Consider the following 25,290-nt stretch of genomic DNA (forward strand, 5'->3'; position numbering starts at 1 on the left):
CATGACAAATGTTCAGGTCATTTTTCAGTCAGTTTGCCTAGACATTATTTATATATTTATACTGTTAAATATAAAAAAAAATTACGGATGTTCTAATGATCTCTGCAATTTTCAATAACCCAAACTGCATAAACATTATAAAACATTTCTAGTTCCAAACTGCCACTTTAAAATATGGCAAATCAATTAACATAAAAATGCAGTATGCTTTTCTTTCTTTTTTGAATATAAAGTAGGCTAAAATATGAATAAAACTAAATATATAGTATGCAAAATTGTATATATATATATATATATATATATATATATATATATATATATATATATATATATATATATATATATATATATATATATATATATATATATATATAAATACTTACGTGCTATGATAACCTCTTCTTGGTTGGTTTTGCAGTGAGAGTGTATGCTTAGAGCAGTATCCAAAAAATGAGTTCCTTGGATGATCTTTATTAATTTTGGAGTCTTAATTTATGGACAGCCTTAGCTTTGGTGGGTGGAGCAAGTCATTTGGACCATCCTACAGCTCAATATATCTGAATACATTTCAAGTTCTATTGGCCTATGCAAATGACGAGGCTTTTCCTCTGAAAGACAAGTTTTGTAAAGGTCATTAAACACTATGTACATTAAACATCTGTATCTGTCAAAGTGCCTTCAGTTAAGTCATTATTAAATATTCCTGTTTCGATATAGGCTGCTTGGTAATTGTAGTAGGCTACTTATCCAATGCACAGTAAGTCAGCCATACAACTTTTATAAAAAATCATAATGGTCATGTTTATAATTTATATTTTATGGTTCACTTTCATGGTTACCTCAAACAGTTTCTTTGACCCATAATTGTCTAGATTGGCAAGCAGTTTTAACATTTAAACCAAAAAAAAAAATACTAGTATCTATTTTCAAGGTGCGTTCACGAGATTCCGACTTGTAAAAAACATTCACTTTCCTCTAGAACTCGTACAACTTGTAAATTACTTAATTAGGCTACTTTTTACTTCAAAGTAAAAAAAAAAAACTAAATTAGTATACCTAAAGGTCTACAAAGTTTACTGTTTTATCAAGTCAAGTATAATTAAATACTAATACGTATCGAATAATAACTAGCAGTCTCAGCCAGTGTTTAAATAACAACCCTATACGACAGAACATTATGTTGGGCTAACCTTACCCCGCAATATAGGTTGTTATATTTAACCCTTCATAATGGGTTGACTTTATTAGTTATTTTTTACAAGAATGCTAGCCTTTTATAGCCTTTTAACCTCATTATTACCGGCTTGCAATATTGTTGTTGTGTGTGACTCTCGTTACGTCAGTTATTCAATAGATGAAGTAACAGCGCCCTCTATGCTTTATCTAATGTCTCACAGCTCCCATCACCACACACTTATGAAACAGAGGCAGTGTAAACTCAGCACGCTATAACAGATCCTTCCTGCGGCGAATGGGTATTGACAGTTTCTGCAGTTTGGACGGTTCTGATCCGTTTTGGGTGAGTAAATAAACAGTTCTACCGTCATGAACTATGTTTTACCGACGATATATTGTTTTCATAAGATTGCCGGGTTTGGGTTTCACAGCATGAGACACTGGCTGTGTCTCAAAACATCGCGACCTGTCTAACTTACTTAGACAGCATTTTTGGGGCGTCTCTGGCCCGTTTGAACGATCGTTCCGAGGGTCCGATAATTTCTGGGCATCAAATGTGCCCGCGAAGAGTTCACTTGGATTGAATGCGCCTATAACGCCCAATAATGCTGCCAATGTAGGCAGCTTACTAGGGTTTGAGACGCAGCCACTGTTGCTAGGCTAACCGGTTAGCAACGCAGCAAACTACCATATATGCATAACTCTCTGCGGACTTTCAGTCGGCAGTCTTGATATTTCTCTATGACAGTCTAACCGTCGCAGAGCGATTTATAACACTGACACCTGCTCGACACCTGCTCAATGTGTTTCTTTATCACCGTGTGAAGCTTAAGAGTAAACTTGTCACTGCTCTGACTTGTTTTTGTTAAGCGAATTCCTCTCATACCAGACAGTATCTTTTTAACTAGAGAACTTATGTAATTATTTGTCATATTTTGACAGAATTAAGCTTTGTTTATTTGTGTTCCAGTTTATGGAAGGTCTGACTGGTCGGTGGATTAACAGTATTATTGTATTCTGACAGGTTTAGACAGTCAATTTGTCCTTCAGGATCAGAGGGCCAAAACATTGAATTGTGAATCACTCTGACAGGTTAACATGCATGCCAAGAAAGTGTGTTGCTTCTCCTGAAGTGCTCTCAGCTGTTATGTTTACATAGTCCTTTTTTTGCCCAATGATATAATGCAATTCAAGTTTGCCAGGTTTGTAAAGTTATTAAAACTGTTCTAAGTTATAGGGTGATTTTTTTATTATTTTTTAACTGCGAACATGCATTGTTCATGTTTCTCCTTAAATGGTAATAATAAAGGAAATATAATTACATATTTTACATAAATTAAAGAATTTTAGAAACAAATGATCAACAAATGACATTTTAATGGCAGGTCAGCACATTTGAACTCTTAACTCTTTAAAGTTTTGCTTGTTTTGTGTTACATACCGTTCTCTCCCTCCTTTTATGCATTTAGTAAATTTAGCATTTTTTTTATTTATTTTTTACAATAATTGAAAAAGAAAATAGTAACAACTAATACTGCTATGACATATTAATTGTCTTATTACTTTTCACATTTGCCTTGTCATAGTCCTGGGAATTTGAGGGGAAATGTGTTCAAGTGTAGCTTTTTTTTTTTTTTACTTATTTTTTCTCTCCATATTATTAATTTGGTACATTGAATCTCTTTTTGTATTATTGTAATTTAAAAGTGCAACAAATACTGCCATGACAAACACAGTATATAATGAAAAAATTATATATATATATATATATATATATATATATATATATATATATATATATATATATATATATATATATATATATATATATATATATAATATATATAATTTTTTCATCATATACTGTGTATATATATATAAAAGTATAATTATATTTTATATATATATATATATATATATATATATATATATATATATATATATATATATATATATATATATATATATATATATATATATATATATATATATATATATATATATATATATATATATATATATATAAAAAATTATAATGATATTTTATATGTTCATGTTGTTTTCTTGTGAAAGTACTTTGAATTTTTTGGGGAAATGTGTTCAGTTCTAAATAAAGTATTATTATGTAGCTTTTCTGTTATACTTACTGGAATAGTATAATTAGAATAAATAGTATAATGGTACAATTCAGTAAATTCAAAAATATACGGTACATTCAAGAATATTATCATTTGCTTTTTATCATATTTAAAATTTCCATGTTTTTCCTTGTTACAGTCATGCGAATTCGGGGTGAAATATGATGTTCTTGACAGGTTTTGAAAGATTCAAAAGATTGCATTGTCATTACAAATAAAAATGGACGGCAAGGCTGTTCAAATGCATTTAGTTCAATAGCTTAAATGTCAAGAAAATCACATTTCATGTCTTATTATTGCTAATTTAGCAGAGTAGCCTTTTGTTTATTGATCTATTATTCTCTTGTATATATTGATCTATTGTTCCTCCTCAGAGACAGGATAAGGGGAAGAGGTGCTCCCTACAGAGAACAAGATTAGATTTTCTTTGTAAGAAAATGTTCAGTTAATTTTTTATGCACGTTTTGGATGTCACTACTGTTTTGGGTACTTTTTTGTCAAGAAGCTGAAGACTTTCAGTTCTGCTCTATTGAACAGAAAAGACCCTTGACTTTGGTTCTCTGAAAGATCTGCTCAAGAGTTCTGGAGTGTTTGTTCCTTGCACACATCATTAGGTCTTTGTGTGCTTTACCATTCGGGCAAGAGCTCTTTGTCTACTCCAGTTGTGTTTCTAGGTTTCGTCCAAAGAATCTCCAAAGATGAAGAATAGATTGAAACCCCCCTTTATCCTCTCATGTTTTCAGGATTGGAACCGGACATGGCAAACATACAATCCAGACCTGACACCATGTTTCCAGAACACACTGCTGGTTTGGATACCATGCCTCTACCTCTGGCTGTTTGCACCCTTCTACGTCCTATACCTCAAAAGCCATGACCGTGGATACATATGCATGACCCACCTCAACAGAGCTAAAACGGTGAGTTTTAACAAACGGGATTCCGGTACAACAGTAAACAACTTGCTTTTTATCTATACTTTGTGATTGTGACTCTGCCACGGTCAACAGCTGTTTCAAGATCATGTGATTCTCCTCCAACAGGTTATTGGGTTCACCCTATGGCTTATCTGCTGGGCAGATGTTTTCTACTCTTTCTGGGAAAGAAGCCATGCGGCTACAATTGCCCCAGTCTACCTAGTCAGCCCCACAATGCTTGGCATTACAATGGTGAGATCCGTATCCATTTTTATATCTTTCCCAAAAGGAAGTGTTGAATTAAACTACTTTGCTTTGCATTTATGTCATATTCAAATGACACGAATGTGTCGCTTGCCTCAAGGAAAGGGAAATAAGTCAAGCAAACATGCTCTGAAGTCATATTTTTAATAGTTTGAAAAGTTGTCCATTTCAAGGACTTTTATAAGCCAGATGTTTACAAAATCGAAGTGTTTTGTAATTGAATGTGTTGTTATATATGTTTCAGTTGCTGGCTACGTTCTTGATCCAGTATGAGCGGATGAAGGGGGTCCAGTCCTCAGGGGTGATGCTCAATTTTTGGCTGATCGCCATAGTGTGCGCCACAATCACCTTTCGCTCCAAGATCCTGCTTGCGTTGAAAGAAGTAAATATGATTTTTGCATTAAAACGGACAGCTTCTGCAGTCAGTCCACATTCATGTGATTTGAAATCAGATTTTTTTTGTTGTTGGAGAAATTCATTCTAAATATTTCACACAAATTGCGCAACCTCTGAATACACTCATTTAGGTTCATTCTATCCTCATATTTCCTCATGTGATGTTCGCTATGTCAACATTTGTACATGAGTGAATGAATCAGCAGTTTTGGATGCAGTATATTCACAAATGTGTAAAATGACTCTTTTGCTTATGATTTCTCATGTGCCATGTGGGTTCTGCACCACAGCAGAGGTCAAATTTCCTGTCTCTTCCCACACTGACATCTACTCTTCAGTTTCTGTAGAAGAAAGTCTCTCAGTATTACGTTAACTTACAGCATTACTATAGCAACCAATACATAATTATTCAAACACAGGATATTGAATAAACTAGACAAACGGATCATAGTTCATCAATTGCAAACTGATAGTCAGCCCTAATGTACCGATTTAAAAACCAAATCAGATTTGTCTGTAATGCGAGCAAAGCCTTAATGTGTTGTTTTACCCAATTGTCTTTCTTTTCAGCCTGCCAGTGTGGATGTGTTCAGATATACCACCTTCTACATATATTACACCATGCTGCTCATCTCGCTGATCCTGGCCTGCTTCTCCGACCAGACTCCGCTCTTTTCACAGGCTGTCAAAGACTCGGTTTGTGAACTTAACTCAATGAAGGTAAAGGTATGCTCCATTATATGGATGTTGAATAGATGGCCAATACTATGAATGTTTGTGTACAGAATCCATGTCCAGAGTTGGGAGCTTCGTTCCTGTCCAAAATCACTTTCTGGTGGATCACAGGGTAAATAAATAAAAATAATAATAAATAAATTACTGCGCTTTTAGAATTGGCTAGTGGTTAGAGCATTGGCTGAGATGCATTGAGGTATCCAGAATTGTAGTCTGAATCTTTCTTGATCCCTTTTCTTATTCTTATTATTATCTATATCAGGAAAATTATTTCTTCATAGATCCTTTTTGAAGGATCCCTCATTTTGCTGATGTTTTAAGCTTTGTATTCAAGCTGGATGTTGTTTCTTGATCGTTCATGCAGGTCCCTTACTTTTCCTCACAGATTAATGGTGAAAGGTTATAAAAGGCCTCTGGAGGAGAAGGATCTGTGGTCGCTCAATGTGCAGGATAAATCTCAGAGAGTTGTGCCACAGCTGGTGCGGCGCTGGGACCAAGAATGCAACAAGGTCAAAAGGTTAGACTCGAGGCGTTGCCTCTTTTTGTATAATTTTCTCAAGGAGGTACATAGGTATTTTTTAAATGAAGTCTGTGGATTTGCTACTCAAATGACTAATCCTCTGGTTGGGTTATGGTTTTTGTGTTAGGCCAGTAGATAAGACGCTCTACTCCCCAAAGCGAACAGCAAGGGGAGAAAAGAAGGAGGGACAACCAATAGAAGAGTCAGAGATTTTGCTTGCGAAAACCCTTCAGAAAACTGGCGATCCATCTCTCTTCTGTGCGCTCTGCCGAACCTTTGGACCGTACTTTCTTGTCAGCTCTCTTTATAAGATTATTCATGACATCCTGATGTTTGTTGGACCAGAGATTCTCAGGTATGAATCCACAGCATCAAAAATGAGCCATTTATGTTTTCCAGGTGTGATTATTCCCATCTGTGCTGTGTTCAGGAACAATAGTACTCTGCAGGGGAAATTGCAAGCCTTCCCCTTGCGTTTTCACAGTCATGTGGTTAGAAATTACTTTAACTCTGTGGGAACGCCACTCTGTCAAAACAACAGCTGTGGCTCTTAAAAAGAGCTCCAGTGAAGAGTTAGTTTTGGCATGCTGGAAGTCGTGCCATCAAATTGTGCATTGGACCATGTTCAAATCCTCTCTAATCTTCTGAAAAAAATATCACCTGAACTCTCGGCAGTAAGCCTTTAACCAGTTTGCCCACTTTCCTTTCACTGGAATCCAGAAGAATTGCATTCTGCTACATTAAACAGGATTGACACATCAATTTATACTCACGTTAGTTCGTTTTTTTTGTATCTTAGGCTGCTGATCCAGTTTGTGAATGATTCAAGTGCCCCCACTTGGCTTGGCTTCTTCTACACCACCCTGCTGTTCGTTTGTACATGTGTGCAAACCCTCATTCTGCAGAAATATTTCCACGTTTGTTTTGTGACTGGCATGAGGTTACGTACGGCCATCGTTGGTGCCGTATACAGGAAAGTAAGTGGACTCTTCAAGTGATTGATAAAATGTGCATAATATGGTACAATGAGGTGTTTATGCACATTTGGAGAGTATTTGTTAATTAAAGGGATAGTTCACCCAAAAATGAAAATTTTACATTTATCTGCTTACCCCCAGGCCATCCAAGGTGTAGGTGTCTTTGTTTCTTCAGTAGAACACAAATGGAGATTTTTAACATCAACCGTTGCTGTGTGTCAGTCATAGAATGCATGTCAATGGGGTCTAATTCTATTAGGGTAAAAAAAACATGCACAGACAACTTCAAATTAATCCATGCGGCTCGTGACGACACATTAAAGTCTTAAGACACGAAACGATCGGTTTGTGCGATAAACCGAACAGTATTTATATAATTTTTTACCTCAAATACAACACCATGTCCAACAGCCCTGAAAGCACAGCACTTCCGGAAAGGAAGGTCAATGTACAGGATCTAGTGTAGAGACCTCACTTCATGTGTCTCCATTTGTGTTCTACTGAAGAAACAAAGACACCTACACCTTGGATGGCCTGGGGGTAAGCAGATAAATGTCAAATTTTCATTTTTGGGTGAACTATCCCTTTAATATTTAGAGCAAAAAAACATTGTCCAATGTGAATGTGTCATACTTTAACTCCTCAGAGCACAAAAACAATACAGAATCTGGCTTTTAAATTGCATATACACTGCAGTTCAGAAGTTTGGTGTTGCAAGATTTTTTAAATGTCTCTTATGATCACCAAGGCTGCATTTATTTGAACAGAAATACAGTAAAAACAGCAATGTTGTGAAATATTATTACAATTTAAAAGCATTTATAGCGTTATAAAAAAAATTCATGTTAATTGATCAATTCAATGTATCCTTGCTAAATAAAGTATATTAAAAGTATTAAAAAATCTCACTGATCTAGATTTATAATGTTTTCCTTTATTTTGTCTAGGCCTTGGTTATTACCAATGCTGCCCGTCGAACATCCACGGTCGGAGAGATTGTGAATCTGATGTCTGTAGATGCACAGCGGTTTATGGACCTCATCACTTATATCAACATGATTTGGTCGGCACCTTTGCAGGTTATCCTGGCCCTGTACTTCTTGTGGCAGGTATGTGCCCAAACAAAGGTCTCTTGGCTTGTTTAATTTGTGTGCTTGTTTCATTATATATACACTAATACTAATATTTGTTTGCTCTCTTTTTTTATCAGAATCTGGGTCCTTCTGTGCTTGCTGGAGTTGCTGTGATGGTGCTGATGGTTCCTATAAATGCAGTCATTGCCATGAAAACTAAAACCTACCAGGTTTTTAACCTCTTTTCCTGCTTGGCAGGTTTATTTGCCTCAATTTGAAAAAAGATCATCATTGTTCAATCTGAAATGCTCACCCACAGGTTGCCCAAATGAAAAGCAAAGACAATAGGATCAAGCTTATGAACGAGGTGCTAAATGGTATTAAAGTGCTTAAACTCTACGCATGGGAACTTGCATTCAAAGACAAAGTGTCTGCCATCCGAGAGAGTGAATTGCAGGTGCTGAAGAAGACCGCTTACCTTGGTGCCGTGTCCACCTTTACTTGGGTCTGCGCACCATTTTTGGTAGGTGGATCTTTGATGGTGATGCAAAGGAGCCGATTATATTTTTGCTGCAACCTTATGGTTGTGGAGACATTCACTCATGTGCTCTTGTTTTTTCCCCCACAAAGGTTGCCCTCTCCACGTTCGCAGTGTACGTGCTAGTGGATGAAAATAATATTCTGGATGCGCAGAAGGCGTTTGTTTCTCTGGCTCTGTTCAACATCCTGCGTTTCCCTCTTAATATGTTGCCCATGGTCATCAGCAGCATGGTGCAGGTATTACTGTCTTTCTCATTTTTTTCTTTCTCTCTTTGTAAAGCTGCATGTAAACCTCATAATAAGAATGTGGTTTATGTTATGAGAACTCAAAAGTTTTTGGACCCTGAGCACAGAGCACTTGTGATCTTCTCAAGCAAAATGAATGAAATCACTGTTTGCTTAATGTCAAATTATGACCACAAAATCTATTGCTTCTTTAGGCTAGTGTGTCTATGAAACGCCTGCGTGTGTTTCTGTCCCATGAGGAGCTGGATGAAGACAGTGTGGAGCGGCCAGCCATCACTGGATGTAAGTCCAGGGATTCACAAGCAGTTCAAATCTACAATAAAACCAATGTGCTGTGTTCTGTGTTGTGTATTTTTTAGGATGCTGTGCGTGTTTGACTCACAAAGCTTTGTAGTCCCCAAACAGTTTCCACAGACAGAAAAGAAAAGATTTGTATGAGTAGCACAGCTGTTCGATGAATCTGTGGGTTTAAAGTCATCCCATGTGTTTTGATGTTCACTTAAGAGACTTCATTGTTGTTTCCTGCTCATTTAGCTCCTGACTGCATCAGGATTGTGGACGGCGCTTTCAGCTGGGCTAAAAACGACCCCCCTACTTTGAAGAGGTATCATCATTTTGCAAGTACTAGATGATACAATGAATTGCATATTGTTCAATGTTATAGAGTACTACAAGGGATGGGAATTGTACAGAATTTTAAGATCCTTCTTTTGATTCCATGAACAATTATTTTCTTACTTTCAAAGAAGTACTCCCTCAACAATTAGTTCTAACTAATCAAATACAATATTTTTTTTATAACATTGTAATGTTTCTCACTTTTATTTGAAGTACAATTTGTTACAATAATGAACTGTTAATGTAACCATGTCATGAAATTCATTTGATTTTGGTTCTCAATTCCCAGCCCTATTTAGTATTCTACTACACAGATGTAGTTATAATACTATATTCAATGCATCAAAATAACTTTTAGCGTTGACTTGAATATTGCGGTTACATAGAGCAGAACCAGTGAAACGAGCTACTGAGGACATGACAGGCAAGTACATGTGCATGAACCCCGATACAGAAGAGCGTCAATCGCCAGAGGAATTGTAATCTGGTGAATCTCCATTGATATTAATGAGGAGGAGAATGAAATTTGGGTTGCCGAATTCCTTTTAATCTTAGCTTGATTTCTACCATATCTACTTCAAATCATGCATTAAACTGTGTAATTTGTCTTGCGTTATTTTTCACTGTAAATTCAGTTGTTAATATCAGTACACTGACACTAAAGGATTTCTCCATAATCTTCAATCAACAATGAAGTGAATAAAGAAATCCTAATGAATGAATGAAACTCCTTTATACCGTTTTGACACAATGCCGCTGTGTCTACATGGTGTTTGAACTGTTAGTTGTTCATTGTATCTGCTCTTGTCATAGTTTCTTTCTCTCTCTCTTCAGGATTAATGTGCGTATCCCTGAGGGGTCGCTGGTTGCTGTGGTAGGGCATGTGGGTTCGGGGAAATCCTCTCTGCTTTCAGCTTTGCTGGGGGAGATGGAGAAGCAAGAAGGAAATGTGTCAATCAAGGTACAAACAAAAGCTGAATGTGCGTGTGCTACATGGGGTATTTCTTTTATAGTAAGATTGCCTGAGGTTTTGTGTGAAAACACTGGATTTGAATTGTGTGCCATGTTGTATTTAAGTTTAATAGACTTTTCCACACAAAACTTAATCAACATGGATGTGAGCTGTGGCTACGATCAAATCTCAAATCAGGTCTCGTGTACACAATTTTTTTTTGAAGATGGCGTGAATTTGATTGTAGCATAGTAAATCTGGTGAAGAATTGTAATTGGAGTCCGACAACCGAAGCTCATTTATCAACTAGAAAAGAATGTCAAATTAAAATTAAATTGAATTAGAATAGATGGAAGTCTGTGACCCATTAAAAATACCACAAATGTTTAGCTTTAGAACATGAGGATTCACACATCGTCACATTACTCACCTGCAGCGCGTGAACAGAGAAAAACTGAACAAAAATAACTAAATAAAAGGAATAAAAGAGGCCTAAATACTACACGAAATACAGTGGTGGCCAAAATTATCTGAAAATATTTACCTTTTTTGCCTCCAAAACATGATTTCATTTTATAATGTTCATGAAACATGGAGATGGTTGCTCTGACCATCAAATATCAGATGAAGTGAGTCGTACTGTTTTGATCCACTTTTAACTTGAATATTTGGTATGTCCACATTTTGCAGCAATTACAGCAGCACATCTCTCTGGCACATTGTCAATATATGTCCTCTGAGAACTTCAACACTAATGTAATCCCATGCCTTCTGCAACTGAAGCCAAAGGCTTTCCTTTGAATGTAGAATAGATCTGTCCAGCAGTTTATTTTCCAACTCGCCCCAAATGTGCTCAATGGGGTCGAGGACTTTGAGGGGGTCAGTCCATAATTTTCAATGTTCCAGCAGATTCCTTCTGTCGCAGGTAGTTCCGACAATAGTTAGAAGAATGTTTCGGGTCATTGTCCTCTTGGAAATTAAATCCAGGCCCAATAAGACGACTCCCAGATGCCAAGTTTTCTAATAATTTTGGCCACCACTGTATATTTCACCTTAATAATTAACAGACTAACAAAAGAAAAAAAAAAATAGTATAAGCTACGCTCGTTTATGTGACACTCTAACACATTGTATTTGTTTTCTTTATATATCTTTATTTTATTAAATCCAACTGATCGCACATGCAGGCGCCTCTTGCGCTCACAACATATCAGTTCTAATTTGCTAACTTGACATTTCATTTTTGGGCGTGTGATATTCAAATGACGATTATTTTCAGCTGCCACATTTATCAACATACGATGGGATTGGCGGCATACAAATTTTTCATGAACCCTGTCGTAAGAGGATTTCTGCACTCACATCTGCACACGTTTCTATGTTAGATTGATAAATGAGGCCCCATGTCTTAATGACATTTACGTTTTAAATAAAAGATAAGAAGGATGTAGAAGAAAAGATCAGATTTTCAATGTGGTCCAAGGCTTTTGGACCCAACTGTGTATTTGGATAACTGTAATAATGGCATAATAAAGAGATACACTGAGTGTCTGACTGTGTTTTTCAGGGCTCTGTGGCTTATGTGCCTCAGCAAGCATGGATCCAGAACGCCACCCTCAAAGACAACATCTTGTTTGGGCGGGAAAACAAAGACAGCTGGTACCAGAAAGTGGTGGATGCCTGTGCTCTCCTACCAGACCTGGAGATCCTACCTGGTGGAGACTTGACAGAGATTGGGGAGAAGGTAAACACAGATTTTAGAATGATTCTAGAACACTTTCTCTTAACCAAGTTACATACATCACAGGCTGATTTTAATCCTATCTCTCTGATAGAACATTTTCTGTGGAGGTCGCAAATTTTTCTTCCTCTTCTGTACCATTAACTTGTGGTGTACCACAGGGATCTATTTTGGGCCCGCTTTTGTTTTCGATGTACTTTCTCCCTTTAGACTTGATCTTTCTAAAGCATAATATTCCTTGCCATTTTTACGCGGATGATACCCAGGTGTACTTCCCTTTGAAACATGAAGATAATTATGACACACACGCTCTGTTGAACTGCCTTGTGGAGGTAAGATGCTGGCTGGCAGCTAATTTTTTAACACTGAACGACTGTAAAACTGAAATTGTAGTTTTTGGACAACCAGATTCTATTTTACAGATAAAAGACCATCTGGGCCCTTTATCTGTGAATTCTCATGATCATGCAAAAAATTTGGGAGTGATTTTTGATAAAGGTCTTAAATTTGACAAACAAATCAATTCAGTGGTGAAGAGTAGCTTTTATCATCTCAGATCCATTGCAAAATTAAACATTTTTATCACCAAAAGATTTGGAGACAGTGCTTGCTTTTATTTCCTCCAGGCGGGATTACTGTAACTCATTGTACCTTGGTGTGTCCTCTTTATCCCGCCTACAATTGGTACAAAATGCTGCTGCCAGACTTCTTACTGGGACCAGAAATAGGGAGCACATTTAGCCTGTTCTGGCTTGACTTCACTGGCTGCCGGTTGAATACCGTGTTACATGTAAGGTTTTATTGTATGTGTATAAAGGGTTTAATGGCCAGGCTCCACAATACATCACAGATTTGCTTCTCCACTGGAAATGTTCCAGGCCCTTAGGGTCTTTTAACAGGTTGATGCTGACCGTGCCACGGTCTCGTTTGAAGTTAAAAGGAGATTGTGCCTTTTCTGTTGCTACTCAACGTAGGGCTGTACGATTAATCGAAAAAAAATCGAAACCGAAATTCAGAACCTCTAACCGACCTGTTTTTCCCATGTCGGTTATTTCGGTTTTAGTCACGTGACTCCGCCCCATCAGTCACATCAAGTGCAGTTTGCAGGCACACAGAGAGATGCAGGAGCAGTTATCTTTGTTTATAGATGCCCAGAATCACTATAGTAACTGCATGTTTTACACAGTTTATACAGGTAAGTTAATTGCCGTTCTTATAGCCTACGTGCTGACACACACACACAGATATGGCACGCGCAAGCCCCGAAGCCAGATCGCTTTCACTTTCGTCCTCATAAAGTTTGTCAAGTAAATGGGTTTAAAGGCTTGCCAGTTTGAACATTTAAAGCGATTGTGCACTATTCAAAAACAGCAATACGGAAAACTTATCCGTTCAGTGCTCAGCTTTTTTCTGTGACACAGAGAGCCGAGCCGTGTCGCGTCTCTGACAACACGCGCGCACCCTGAAGGCAGACCTCTTTCACCTGCGTCCTCACAAAGCTTTGTCATTTGTATGTGTTTTAAGGCCTGCCAGTTTGAACATTAAAGCGATTTTAGACCATCAGATGTGTATTATGTTGAACTAATGCCTGATATATTGTGACAAACGAACACTCAGACAGAAGCTCGCACATCACGTGAAGATCGCATGCAGAGAGCAGCGCAGAAACGCAGTGTCAACGCTGTCCTGTGACTAAAGTAAAGTCTCTAAAGTAGCTTAGAAACTCAACCGTTATAGGCATATATTTTAATACCTTTTGAAGTAAGTACAAACCACAGCTTCATAATTAATAGAGACGGTATGAGTAATTCACACACACAATCACTCTCTCATTAATGCATTCAAATAAATGTAATGTAGGCCTACTGTGTTAATTTATCTGTATCTGATGTACAACAAGCAGGAATCTGCCCCATAGACCATAACTGCTGAAAGTGAACCGTTTCCTTCAAGTATTTTAAAATCACAAAGAAATGCACTTTTTCATTAGAAAAAACATTCCACCTAAATATTTACATTAAAAATCTTATCAGGAACTTACTGAATGGAAAGCAAAAAAAAAGCTAAATAATCGTTCATTAATCGTAATCGAGGTAAAATGTTCAATTAATCGAGGTTTTCATTTTTGGTCAAATCGTTACAGCCCTAGCTCCACGTCTGTGGAATGATCTGCCGGTCCACATTAGGCTCTCTTCCGATGTTGAAAGCTTCAAATCTGCACTAAAGACATATCTTTTTACTCTAGGTTTCGGATCAATGTAATCTTATTAATTTGTGTCTTCCTGTCAGTTTATGTATTTTATTTTATTATATTATATTCTCTTTTTTATGAAAGATTAAGTTTATGTACTTTATTGTCCAAAGTGGTAGATTGTACAGCACTTTGGTCAGCAGTAGCTGTTTTAAATGTGCTTTAGAAATAAAAATGCCTGGCCTTGCCTTGCCTTTATGCAACAGTCTGACATTATTTAAGGCAAGACACTACTACAGACAAAACATCCATGTTTGTTTTATTACACTTCATCTTCATCTTCTATCTGCATGAGAAAGTATGGTAATTTAATTTTTTTTTCCCTATTCAACTGTGTAATGTATAATGTATAAATGTATAATGATTGGGTAAATCATGTGACATTGTAATCTTAGGGTGTGAATCTGTCTGGAGGGCAAAAACAGCGGGTGAGTGTGGCCAGGGCTGTGTACTGCAACTGTGCTGTGTATCTGTTGGATGACCCACTCTCCGCCGTGGACGCTCATGTAGGAAAACACATCTTTGAGAAGGTCATCGGACCTCAGGGCTTGCTACAGGGCAGAGTAAGACCATTTCCCATGTATTATCCAAATATGTATACATCTCTTATAGACATTTCACATCACGCATGGTGCTTTTTCAGACTCGGGTTCTGGTGACCCACGGGCTGAGCTTCTTGCCCCAGGCTGACCTGATCCTGGTGATGGTGGATGGAGAAATCACGGAGATGGGCTCTTACGCCGAGCTGCTGGGCAGAGAGGGCGCCTTCGCTGAGTTCCTGCATACTTACTCCAACAAAGAGCAGGAGGAGGGGGAGGAGTCAGTGGGAGGTGAGGCTGGCCTCCTCATGTCTGAACTTCTTTCATGCTTTCATGCATCTGTCCTTTTACAAAGCCATTGCCTCTGAATGATTACTATTGTTCACATTATGTGTGATCCCCCCCCCTAAGTAATCCATGTCTAGAAAGAAATCTCTTTTTGTCTGTCTGTATATATGTCTTCATCTCCATGTGCTCCTATTTCCTATTTTTTGTGTCCCTTCTGTCGGCTTTTCAGAAGAGGGAGGGGAGGCAGAGGACGAAAAAGGGAAATCTGAAGGTTTGAGGATGTAATTGGTCCCCGGGCCATATAAATTGAATATGTCTGCACGTACTGCATGTTAGAGTAGGGCTTATTATGCAGGTCTGAGGCCTGACATATTTGAGGTGCAGACGGAGTTATGCTGCGTTCCAGGCAGGTTTTTGAGCCTGTAAATTACAACTTCAAATCACGACTCACGACTTTGTAGCGTTCCAGGCAAAGTCACGCCAAACTGCCTGAGCGCACGGAATTGTGTGGTAGTTTGATGTAAACAAAGCGTGGCGGACCGTACGGGGTGTAGGCTAATTAACAATCATTTCTATCGCCAAAGGTGCTTACTCCTTGCTTATTTGAGGGAAACGGAGGAGAAAAACAGCGCAGACGGCAAGAAAAGCTGTTATACCTTTTATTTTACGTTATTTGTATATTTGTTTCATAAACACTGCATCCGTAGGGGGCTGCAATTGTTGCTTCGCGGGCTATGTGACGTCAAAACTCGTAACTGGGAGTACATCGATCTAGTACGAGTTCACGGGTAGGAAGTCACGGGTTTAACTGCCGTTCCAGTGCACTTTCACGGGTAGAAGGTTGGAAAAACACGGGTTACGGGTTGCCTGGAACGCGGCATTAGATTCTTTAGTGCTTTCCCACTTCATTACCGTTGGATTATAGCTCACAACCCTAAATGTACCTATTGCACATCCTTGCACTGTGCTCCATTTTGATGGAGTTAATGGTACTCTTTTTTTTTTTTTTCAGTTTCACAGTGGATCCCATTTCTACTTGAAAGGCAAACAACGACATAACTGAATACGTTACTACATTACTTACATAATATATACATAACATAAACATGCATTCATGAGAATTTTTGAGAGCATACACTACCATTCAAACGATTGCATTTTTTTGAAAGAAAAATCTTATACTTGCCAAGGCTGCATTTATTTGATTGAAAATAGAGTAAAAACAGTAATATTGTGAGATTTATTACAATTTAAAATAAATATATTTCTTTTAAAATGTAATTTATTCCTGTGATGGCAACATCACGGATGGAATTCACATCCTTCAGAAATTATTCTTATATGCTGGTTTGGTCCTCAAGAAACATTTCTTGTTATTATTATTATCAATGTTGAAAACAGTTGTGCTGCTTAATATTTTTTGTGGAAACTATGATGTTTTTTTCAGGATCTTTTGATGAATAGAAATAGAAATATTTGAATAATTAAAATATTTTGTTATTCTGTACTGTCACTTTAGAACATCACTAATAAAAATAGTGTTCGTTCAAGTATGTGTAGGACATTTACACACATTACTCTGCTAGAATGGAGCACTGTGAATGGGCTTTAATCTTTGACCTTTGACCTTCTTGTTACTGTGGCAGTTCCTCATCCACCACAGCGCAGCCTGCTGGTGATTCTTCTAACCATAACCCACACCTCTGAGCATAAAAACATTGCTTTGTTTAGTGTTTGTGGTTTTGTTAGACTGTCTCTCATTTCAACTGGCCTAAGAGGTGTGTTTTCTTAGAAGCAAATTTTGATTGCCTTTTACTACCATTTTAAATATAGATGTACTCAAGGGCAGACCGATGCTCTAGTCGCTGCTTGATTACAAACATTGTTTCAAAAACAATGAAACAATGTGTTGTTGCATAAGCGCTTTTTAATGACATGACTTCTAGATAATAGTGAGAAGGTTGAGTTCTGTTAGAATGGAGTCAGCGGTATAAGTATGGACATGGAATGGCATGAAGCATGCGGGAAGATGTATGTAATTGTATCTGATTTAGTCAATATTTTCTCATCCACAGATGCAGTCCCACGGAAAGGACTCGAGAATGGGGGCCCTGCTGCCCTGTTGGGGTAAGGGATCACTGATGTGTTTTCTAATTCATTTCTTTGTTCTGAATAAACACAGTGCGACATGATGAATTACCTGCAGCGAGTCAATTTGTCTGTCTTGATTTGTACACTACATTCTGTATGTCTTTTGAAGTCAAATGACAGCTTTGTGTGGGAAACAGATTGAAATGTAACCAGTTATTTACTGATAATTTTTTAACGTTGCTACTAGGGCTGTCAAAATAACGCGTTAATTTCAATTAATTAATCTGAGGAAAAATAACGCGTAAAAAAAAATTAGATTAATCCATTCTGTATTGGACTTTGACCCTGAGCTGTAAAATGAAGGAGGGAGACGAGAACGTGCTGCCTGGATCATTGATTGGAACATTTACGTAGCCTATATAAAAACGGCCTGATGGAAGTGCTGATAAAAATAAAGTCGTCTTCAATGTCCACTATCCTACCCAAGAGCGTGTCATATACACGCCATAAAGTGCGTATCATATGCACGCGAAAAACTGCACACCTGTACTATTGCACACGACACTGCACTGCACATCTGTACTATTGATACGCATTCTCAACAGGGAGCGCGCACTCTTAAAGGGGCCACACTATATTCCTACTCGTTACAACGTCCATCCATTCAGCAGCCCAAATGAATACCTGTCTGTCATTAATGTTAATAAAACAACTACAGGTGTTAAATAAATGTATACATATTAAATAAACCTACTGTATCTGTATATTATTTTTAGAAATGTATTATTGTTTTTGTAATTTGCTTCTTTGTTCTTTTATTTAGCCTATATTCAATTTCTCATATTAGCCATATTGCCCACCCCTTACCCACGTGCACATACCAGCTGATATACAATGTAGTCTTGATTTGGGTGGTCACTCTGCATTGAAAGTTTGAAAAGGTTTTAAATCTTCTAAATCAAGTAAAATGACTCAAAATAAAGTAATTTAAGCATGCCAAATTCAACTTTAATCATATAAAATGTAATTTCCAAGCAGCCAAATTGTGGCCAGTGAAAATGCTGAGTGGCTAGTAACTTTGGAAAACCACTAGCCACAGTGGCTGGTGAGCAAAAAAGTTAATGTCAAGCCCTTTTTGTATGTACAGTGAAAAAAAAATCTTCTTCCTGAAGCACTTTTTAATTGATTTCCTCAGCATATTAAGTCATATTGTTTATTGTTATGGCCAATATTTGAACAGTGAAAATAATAATAAAAGAGTTTTTGAACTTTTAATGTCACTAATGCTGATTATTCATTGATTCATTTGAATTGAAATATTTAAAATACTTTCACAGCAAAAATGATGTATGCAATTAATTTAGATTAATTAATCACAGAGTATGTAATTAATTAGATTAAAATGTTTAATCGATTGACGGCCCTAGTTGCTACATCTCTCATGAAATCCAAATGCTGTCCATCAAAACAAAACCATGTAAACCCAGTGCATCAGATATGTGCGCTCACTCATTTGTGCTAGATGCTAAAAATGACTTGTGTTATGATTTATTAGGACACCGTCTAATATGTAACATCTATTTAATGTTTGTCAAGTACTAATAATATTTCGACATTATTGACTAGCCTGGTGTTTTTCTATGTCCTGTAGGGAGAGTCAGAACTCTCTTAACGCAGCCGGAGCAGGTAAAACACAGAAGACTGAACCAAATGATGCTGATGCCGCAAAGAAGACCAAATCTGCAGAATCTGCCCGACTGACTGAGGCAGACAAGGCCAACACTGGCAGGGTATGACTCTGTGGTCTCTGTGTAGGATGTGAGAGTATGATTCCCTGAGGACATGTTATTTGTTTTTGAGTTTTGGTCAATAGTCTTTCTTAAAATAATGTCTAGGCTTAATTTGTGTCACTTGAACTGACGGGTTCCGTTTGATTCTGAGATTTAGTGAATGATGTTTGTTGTGCAGGTGAAGCTGTCTGTGTTTTGGGAGTACATGAAGGCTATTGGCTTGCCCCTATCCATCTTCAGTATCTTTCTATTCTTCTGTCATCATCTGTCCTCTCTGGGCTCAAACTACTGGCTCAGTCTCTGGACAGATGACCCTGTTATCAACAACACCCAGCCCAACAGAGAGATGCGTTTAGGCGTGTATGGAGGTCTGGGACTCTCACAAGGTGATTTTAAAAGAACAGACATTCAGTCGGTTGTGTGTGATTGTGATTTGTATTTGCATTACACAACTTTCTTAAGTTTTACTAAAGTAAAGCTTTTAGATGTAGTTATTATGGATATATGCATATACCATAGCTATTTGGTATACTACGATAAAAATCTTTGAGACCAAAAAAATTTGCATTAACTGTATTGGATTGCACTAATTGGGGGGAAAAAAGTTGGGTGGGCTGCAGTTTAATATGAATATTTCAGTTCACAGTATTTTTTTCAATTTAAAACATTTCACACCGAATTTAGTTTAAAAAGACAATAATAAATACTTGCTTTCCAAAATTCTGGGCATTTTTTTAAATATTTTTCATCAGCACTCTGCAAAACATAACTGCAAATGAATAATGATAGTATTTTGTAAAAAAAAAAAAAAAAAAAAAAACACTAAAGAGCTTTGAAAATTTAAAAATACTGAAAATGTGTTGAATTCATTTTTAATGATAAACTTGTGTTAGAAATGTTTTAAACTTTTTACCAGTGGTCAAAATAAAAATACAAACATGTTAAATTACAGCCCCAAATATTAATGTTAATGTAATACATTTTTTTCAGTTAATGCAATTTTTTTTAACTTCTATATAGTTCCATATATATATATATATATATATATGATATATATATATGATATATATATATATATATATATATATATATATAATATATATGATATTTATATTTTATTTTATTATTATTTTAGTAAATTGGTCCAGAAACAAGTTTGATTTTGAAAAGCCAGCTTTTTAAACTTTTTTCTTTTCTCTCTGTGGCAGGCATTGCAGTGTTCTGCTATTCTGTGGCGGTGTCTATTGGTGGGATCTTAGCCTCCCGTTACCTACACCAGACGATGCTCTACAATGTCCTGAGATCACCCATGTCTTTCTTTGAACGCACACCTAGCGGAAACCTTGTCAATCGATTTGCCAAAGAGACAGACACCATTGACTCGGCCATCCCTAGCATCATAAAAATGTTCATGGGCTCCATGTTTAATGTGCTGGGCTCATGTGCTGTCATCCTCATCGCCACGCCGCTGGTAGCCATCATCATTCCCCCTCTGGGCCTGCTGTACTTCTTTGTACAGGTCAGTCCATTATTTTACCTTGTGAATGCTTGTTAGGATAGGCTAGCAACTCTTTAGCTAAAATACAATGTTGTACCAGTAGTATACATTTAAATAGAGAAAATTTGAGATGGAGAGTTGCTGCTCTAATCTGGTCTTTCCGTCTTCTGTTAGCGTTTCTACGTGGCGTCTTCCCGGCAACTGAAACGACTGGAGTCTGTGAGCCGCTCTCCTGTCTACACACACTTTAATGAGACATTGCTGGGCACCAGTGTGATCAGAGCGTTTGGAGAGCAGCAGCGCTTTATCAGGGAGAGTGACGGCAGAGTGGACCACAACCAAAAAGCTTATTTTCCCAGCATTGTAGCCAACCGGTGAGCGCTCACAGAACCTCACTAGGTTTTTTTAAATAGATGTATTAAGTTTGATATATTAGTGTTTTGTTGTTTTGAAAGTTTATCTTTTCTTTGTGCCTCTGTATCCTGCAGATGGCTGGCAGTGAGGTTGGAGTGTGTGGGGAACTGTATTGTGGCATTTGCAGCACTTTTTGCTGTGATGGCCAGGGACAGTCTGAGTCCAGGAATCATGGGGCTTTCCATTTCCTATGCACTGCAGGTCAGTCTGACATCTACAAATGCTGAGTTACAAGGCAGATGTCCACACAAATTCTTACTACTCTCGTATTTCTCACAGGTCACAGCATCTCTGAACTGGTTGGTGCGGATGTCCTCTGAGCTGGAGACTAACATAGTAGCGGTGGAGAGGGTGAAGGAATATGGAGACACAGAGAAAGAGGTCAGTGCAGCAGCAAGCAGATTGTGTGTGTGTTCATGCTGTACTTCTGGAGAGTCCAATCTATGATTAGCCCTATTTCCTTACCTCACACTGTGCTAGAGAGATAAGGACATTTAGTGCACAGGAAGGGGCGGGTAATAGTTTATGTCTGCAAGATTAGGCAATAGTTTCCAGAAAGAATTTGGGTAATTGATATAGGACTTATACATGGACTTTTTATTTTCCAATATGAGGAGTTTAGGTTAAAATTTATATGAATGTATAAAGTAAATGTGTATATCTGAGATTATTTAAAAAAAAAAAATTGTCTTCACTAGTTCATTATAAATGGACCTGCAGTGTGATAGATACATTTTTTAAAAGTAAAAATATGCCATATTACTTTATAATTATTACATATATTTATTAAATGTTACATCAATTGTATACACTACCATTCAAAAGATTGGGGTCATTACATTTCTTTTATTCAACAAATATGCATTAAATTGATCAAAAGTAACAGTAAAGACATTTAAATGTTACAAAAGCTTTCAATTTCAAATAAACAAAAAAGCTTTCTATTTCTTTTGAACTTTCTATTCATCATAGAATCCTGAAAAATATAATGAAATAACAATTTTGAAAAGTTTCTTGAACATCAAATCGACATATTATAATGATTTCGGTCCCACTTAATCTTAGGTGGCCTTAACTACTATGTACTTGCATCAAAAAATAAGTGTGAACAATGTGAACAAAACATTTTTGCTGATATTGAGGTGGGATACGGGTAAAGTTAGGGACAGGTGTGGTGTTATGGGTAAGATTAAGGGTAGGGTTAGATGTAAAGGAAGTGTCAACAGTGTGATTATAATATATTGTATATTATATATAATATGTTGTAACTGCAGAAATGAATTACAGATAAAAGTACATACATTTTGAAAATTACCTGCAAGTACAATGTAAAAACATGCATGTACACAATAAGAGCATTGTATCAAATTATTAATTTAAATGTTAGTACATATTAATTAAGGAAACCTGATATAAAGTGGGTCTATGATTTCTAAAGGATCATGTGACACTGAATTAGACTAAATTACATTTAAAAAATATATTAAAATAGAAAACAATTACAGTATATTCATGTTGTAATAATATATAAAAAAAAATAATATATATAAATATATATAATTTTTTTTTTTTTTTTTACTGTAAAATAAACGCAGCCTTGGTGAGCATAAGGCTGAGACTTACCAACCCCAAATGTTTGAATGGTAGTGTAATCAGAAAGATTAGCAGATGAAAAATGTCTACTATGAAATGTTATACTTCAAGTTTCAATGTTACAGATGGATTGTTCAGATGTGATTGGTCTGTGCTGTATTGTCTTTGTTCACAGGCTGAATGGAGATTGGAGCATTCAACTCTGCCTGCTGGCTGGCCAACCGTTGGTCACATTGAAATCCTCAACTTTGGCTTGAGATACAGAGAGGACTTAGAGTTGGCTATTTGGGATATCTCGGTCAACATTGAGGGAGGAGAAAAGGTGTGTAAAACCATTTCAATGTCCAAAATCTGTTCATGCTTTGTCTCAATAACCAATGTACATTTAGGAATCTTTTCACCTACAGTTTTTCCAATAAACATACAAAGTCACTCATGTATGTATGTATGTATGTATGTATGTTTGTTTTTGTGTGTAGGTGGGAATTGTTGGTAGGACAGGAGCTGGGAAGTCCTCTCTAACATTAGGGCTCTTCCGCATCATTGAGGCAGCTCAGGGGGAGATACGTATAGATGGAGTGAACATTGCTGAGCTGGGCTTGCATGAGCTACGATCCAGAATCACAATCATTCCTCAGGTATCGTGCTTGAATAGACCTAAACACTAATTTAAGTACCTAATTTGCTGTTATCAATAATACTGTTGTCACATTTTTTCCTTTCAGAATATAAAGATTTCATTTTTCCAGTTAACTTGCCAATGAAAATTGAACTACGCTGTTTTTGTTTGTCTTTTGTATTTATATCCACTTTGCTCCACCTCTCTCAGGATCCAGTGCTGTTCTCAGGTTCTTTGCGCATGAATCTGGATCCCTTTGATGGCTACACTGATGAGGAGGTGTGGAGAGCTCTGGAACTCGCACATCTCAAGAACTTTGTGTCTGGCCTTCCTGACAAACTCAATCATGAGTGTTCAGAGGGTGGAGAAAATCTCAGGTACAAACTCTTGACAAGTTTTCTCCCTCTTCATCATTTGACTAATACCTGATCTGATTGTTTCTGACTGGATATTAATATTCTGGGCTTCAGTTTGGGTCAGCGGCAGCTGGTTTGCCTGGCTCGAGCTCTCCTCAGGAAAACCAAGATCCTGGTTTTGGATGAAGCCACTGCAGCTGTGGATCTGGAGACGGACAATCTGATACAGTCCACTATACGAACTCAGTTTGAGGACTGCACCGTTCTGACCATTGCACATCGCCTCAACACCATCATGGACTACACAAGGTGATCTGCATACTTATTCTTTGTTTTTAGTTAAATTAATCAGCAAAAAAAAAAAAAAAAAAAAAAAAAAAAAAAAAATATATATATATATATATATATATATATATATATATATATATATATATATATATATATATATATATATATATATATATATATATATATATATATATATATATATATATATATTTATATAAATATAAAATATAATATAAAACAACAACGTTTTATTATAATATAATAAAATTTATGTTAATTTTTTTTCTCAAGGGTGCTGGTTCTCGATAAAGGCCAGATGGCAGAATTTGATTCTCCATCCAGTTTAATTGCCAAGAAGGGAATTTTTTACAAGATGGCCAAAGACTCAGGTTTGGTCTGATGATTAGAGAGGCTGAAGAGCCCTCTGTTTAAGACATTTCACTGGGTAGAGCCTATGGATAGTGGACCTGGCGAGACATGGACTCTGAAGGTACCTCTTCTGTGGGCCTGAAGCTCAAACACACACACACACACACACACACACACACACACACACACACACACACACACACACACACACACACACACACACACACACACACACACACACACACACACACACACACACTCCATTCTTCTACTCCTCAGCTACTGTAGCCCTCCGTTTTCAATCATATTTTAAAGGTTTTGCTGCTTTGAAGGTTGTTTGATGCCAACATTTGGGATGTTTGAAACTAGTTTGATTTTGTTTGTTGTCAGTTTTCATTGGAAAGACGTCTCATTTTACCACTAAGCCATGCTAGTGGTTTATTGCTATTGTTGTGATGAAAACCTTTATGTTTGCAACATTGTTTCACTAGAAGGAGTAAAGAACAAAGTTTCTCTGTGTAGTGTATCATTGATGCAAAGATCAGTTGTATACTGACCAAACAGCTGCTGGGAAATCCCTCCATGAGCTTGAGGGGCTTCATCCCAAGCCAAAGTTCATATTTGAAGCTATTCTCATCATCAAAGAAAAGTTCTATAAAAAGAGGCGTTTGAGTTTCATCTCCAGATCACCATTGTTTTCTGTCAATTAAACTTTATTTATACTTTGAGCATATCTGTTACACTATTTCATGTAAAATTATTTTATCATATAACATATTTATTATTGGGTATTTCCCACTGATGGCGCCTTACCAATATCATGCAGTAGAGGCTATATTGGCATGCTGCTTTCATTGGTGAATGTATTTAGCTGCCGTATTTGATTTATGAACCTTGTTTA

General features: G+C 36.9%; 1 protein-coding gene across 2 annotated transcripts; it reads left to right on the top strand.

Annotated features, from left to right (window-relative positions):
- Positions 1 to 1,388: 1,388 nt before the first annotated feature.
- abcc1 (ATP binding cassette subfamily C member 1 (ABCC1 blood group)) lies at positions 1,389 to 24,645 on the top strand. Of its 2 annotated transcripts, XM_079822806.1 has the most exons (32): positions 1,389 to 1,519; positions 4,058 to 4,234; positions 4,358 to 4,483; positions 4,740 to 4,877; positions 5,462 to 5,587; positions 5,677 to 5,738; positions 6,012 to 6,143; positions 6,274 to 6,501; positions 6,946 to 7,123; positions 8,071 to 8,232; positions 8,334 to 8,426; positions 8,516 to 8,719; positions 8,827 to 8,973; positions 9,177 to 9,264; positions 9,517 to 9,586; positions 10,435 to 10,561; positions 12,120 to 12,296; positions 14,940 to 15,107; positions 15,188 to 15,374; positions 15,601 to 15,642; positions 17,447 to 17,498; positions 19,114 to 19,252; positions 19,431 to 19,638; positions 20,461 to 20,771; positions 20,925 to 21,124; positions 21,239 to 21,365; positions 21,444 to 21,545; positions 22,933 to 23,079; positions 23,237 to 23,395; positions 23,587 to 23,753; positions 23,847 to 24,041; positions 24,312 to 24,645. In XM_079822806.1, the coding sequence occupies exons 1-32, from the start codon at positions 1,472 to 1,474 to the stop codon at positions 24,418 to 24,420; spliced, it is 4,596 nt and encodes a 1,531-aa protein (XP_079678932.1). In that variant the 5' UTR covers positions 1,389 to 1,471; the 3' UTR covers positions 24,421 to 24,645. The 2 variants fall into 2 exon arrangements, with proteins under 2 accessions (XP_079678932.1, XP_079678933.1); XM_079822807.1 differs by lacking the exon at positions 15,601 to 15,642.
- Positions 24,646 to 25,290: the final 645 nt, after the last annotated feature.

The sequence above is a fragment of the Gobio gobio genome, assembly GCF_949357685.1.
Source record: "Gobio gobio genome assembly, chromosome: 1".
In the NCBI taxonomy this organism is placed as follows: Eukaryota; Metazoa; Chordata; class Actinopteri; order Cypriniformes; family Gobionidae; genus Gobio; species Gobio gobio.

Coding starts and splice junctions, on each gene's coding strand:
- abcc1 (XM_079822806.1), top strand. CDS start 1,472: ATGGGTATTGACAGTTTCTGCAGTTTGGACGGTTCTGATCCGTTTTGG. Junction 9,587..10,434: donor GACCCCCCTACTTTGAAGAG/GTATCATCATTT, acceptor CTCTCTCTTCAG/GATTAATGTGCGTATCCCTG. Junction 19,639..20,460: donor AGGTCTGGGACTCTCACAAG/GTGATTTTAAAA, acceptor TCTCTGTGGCAG/GCATTGCAGTGTTCTGCTAT.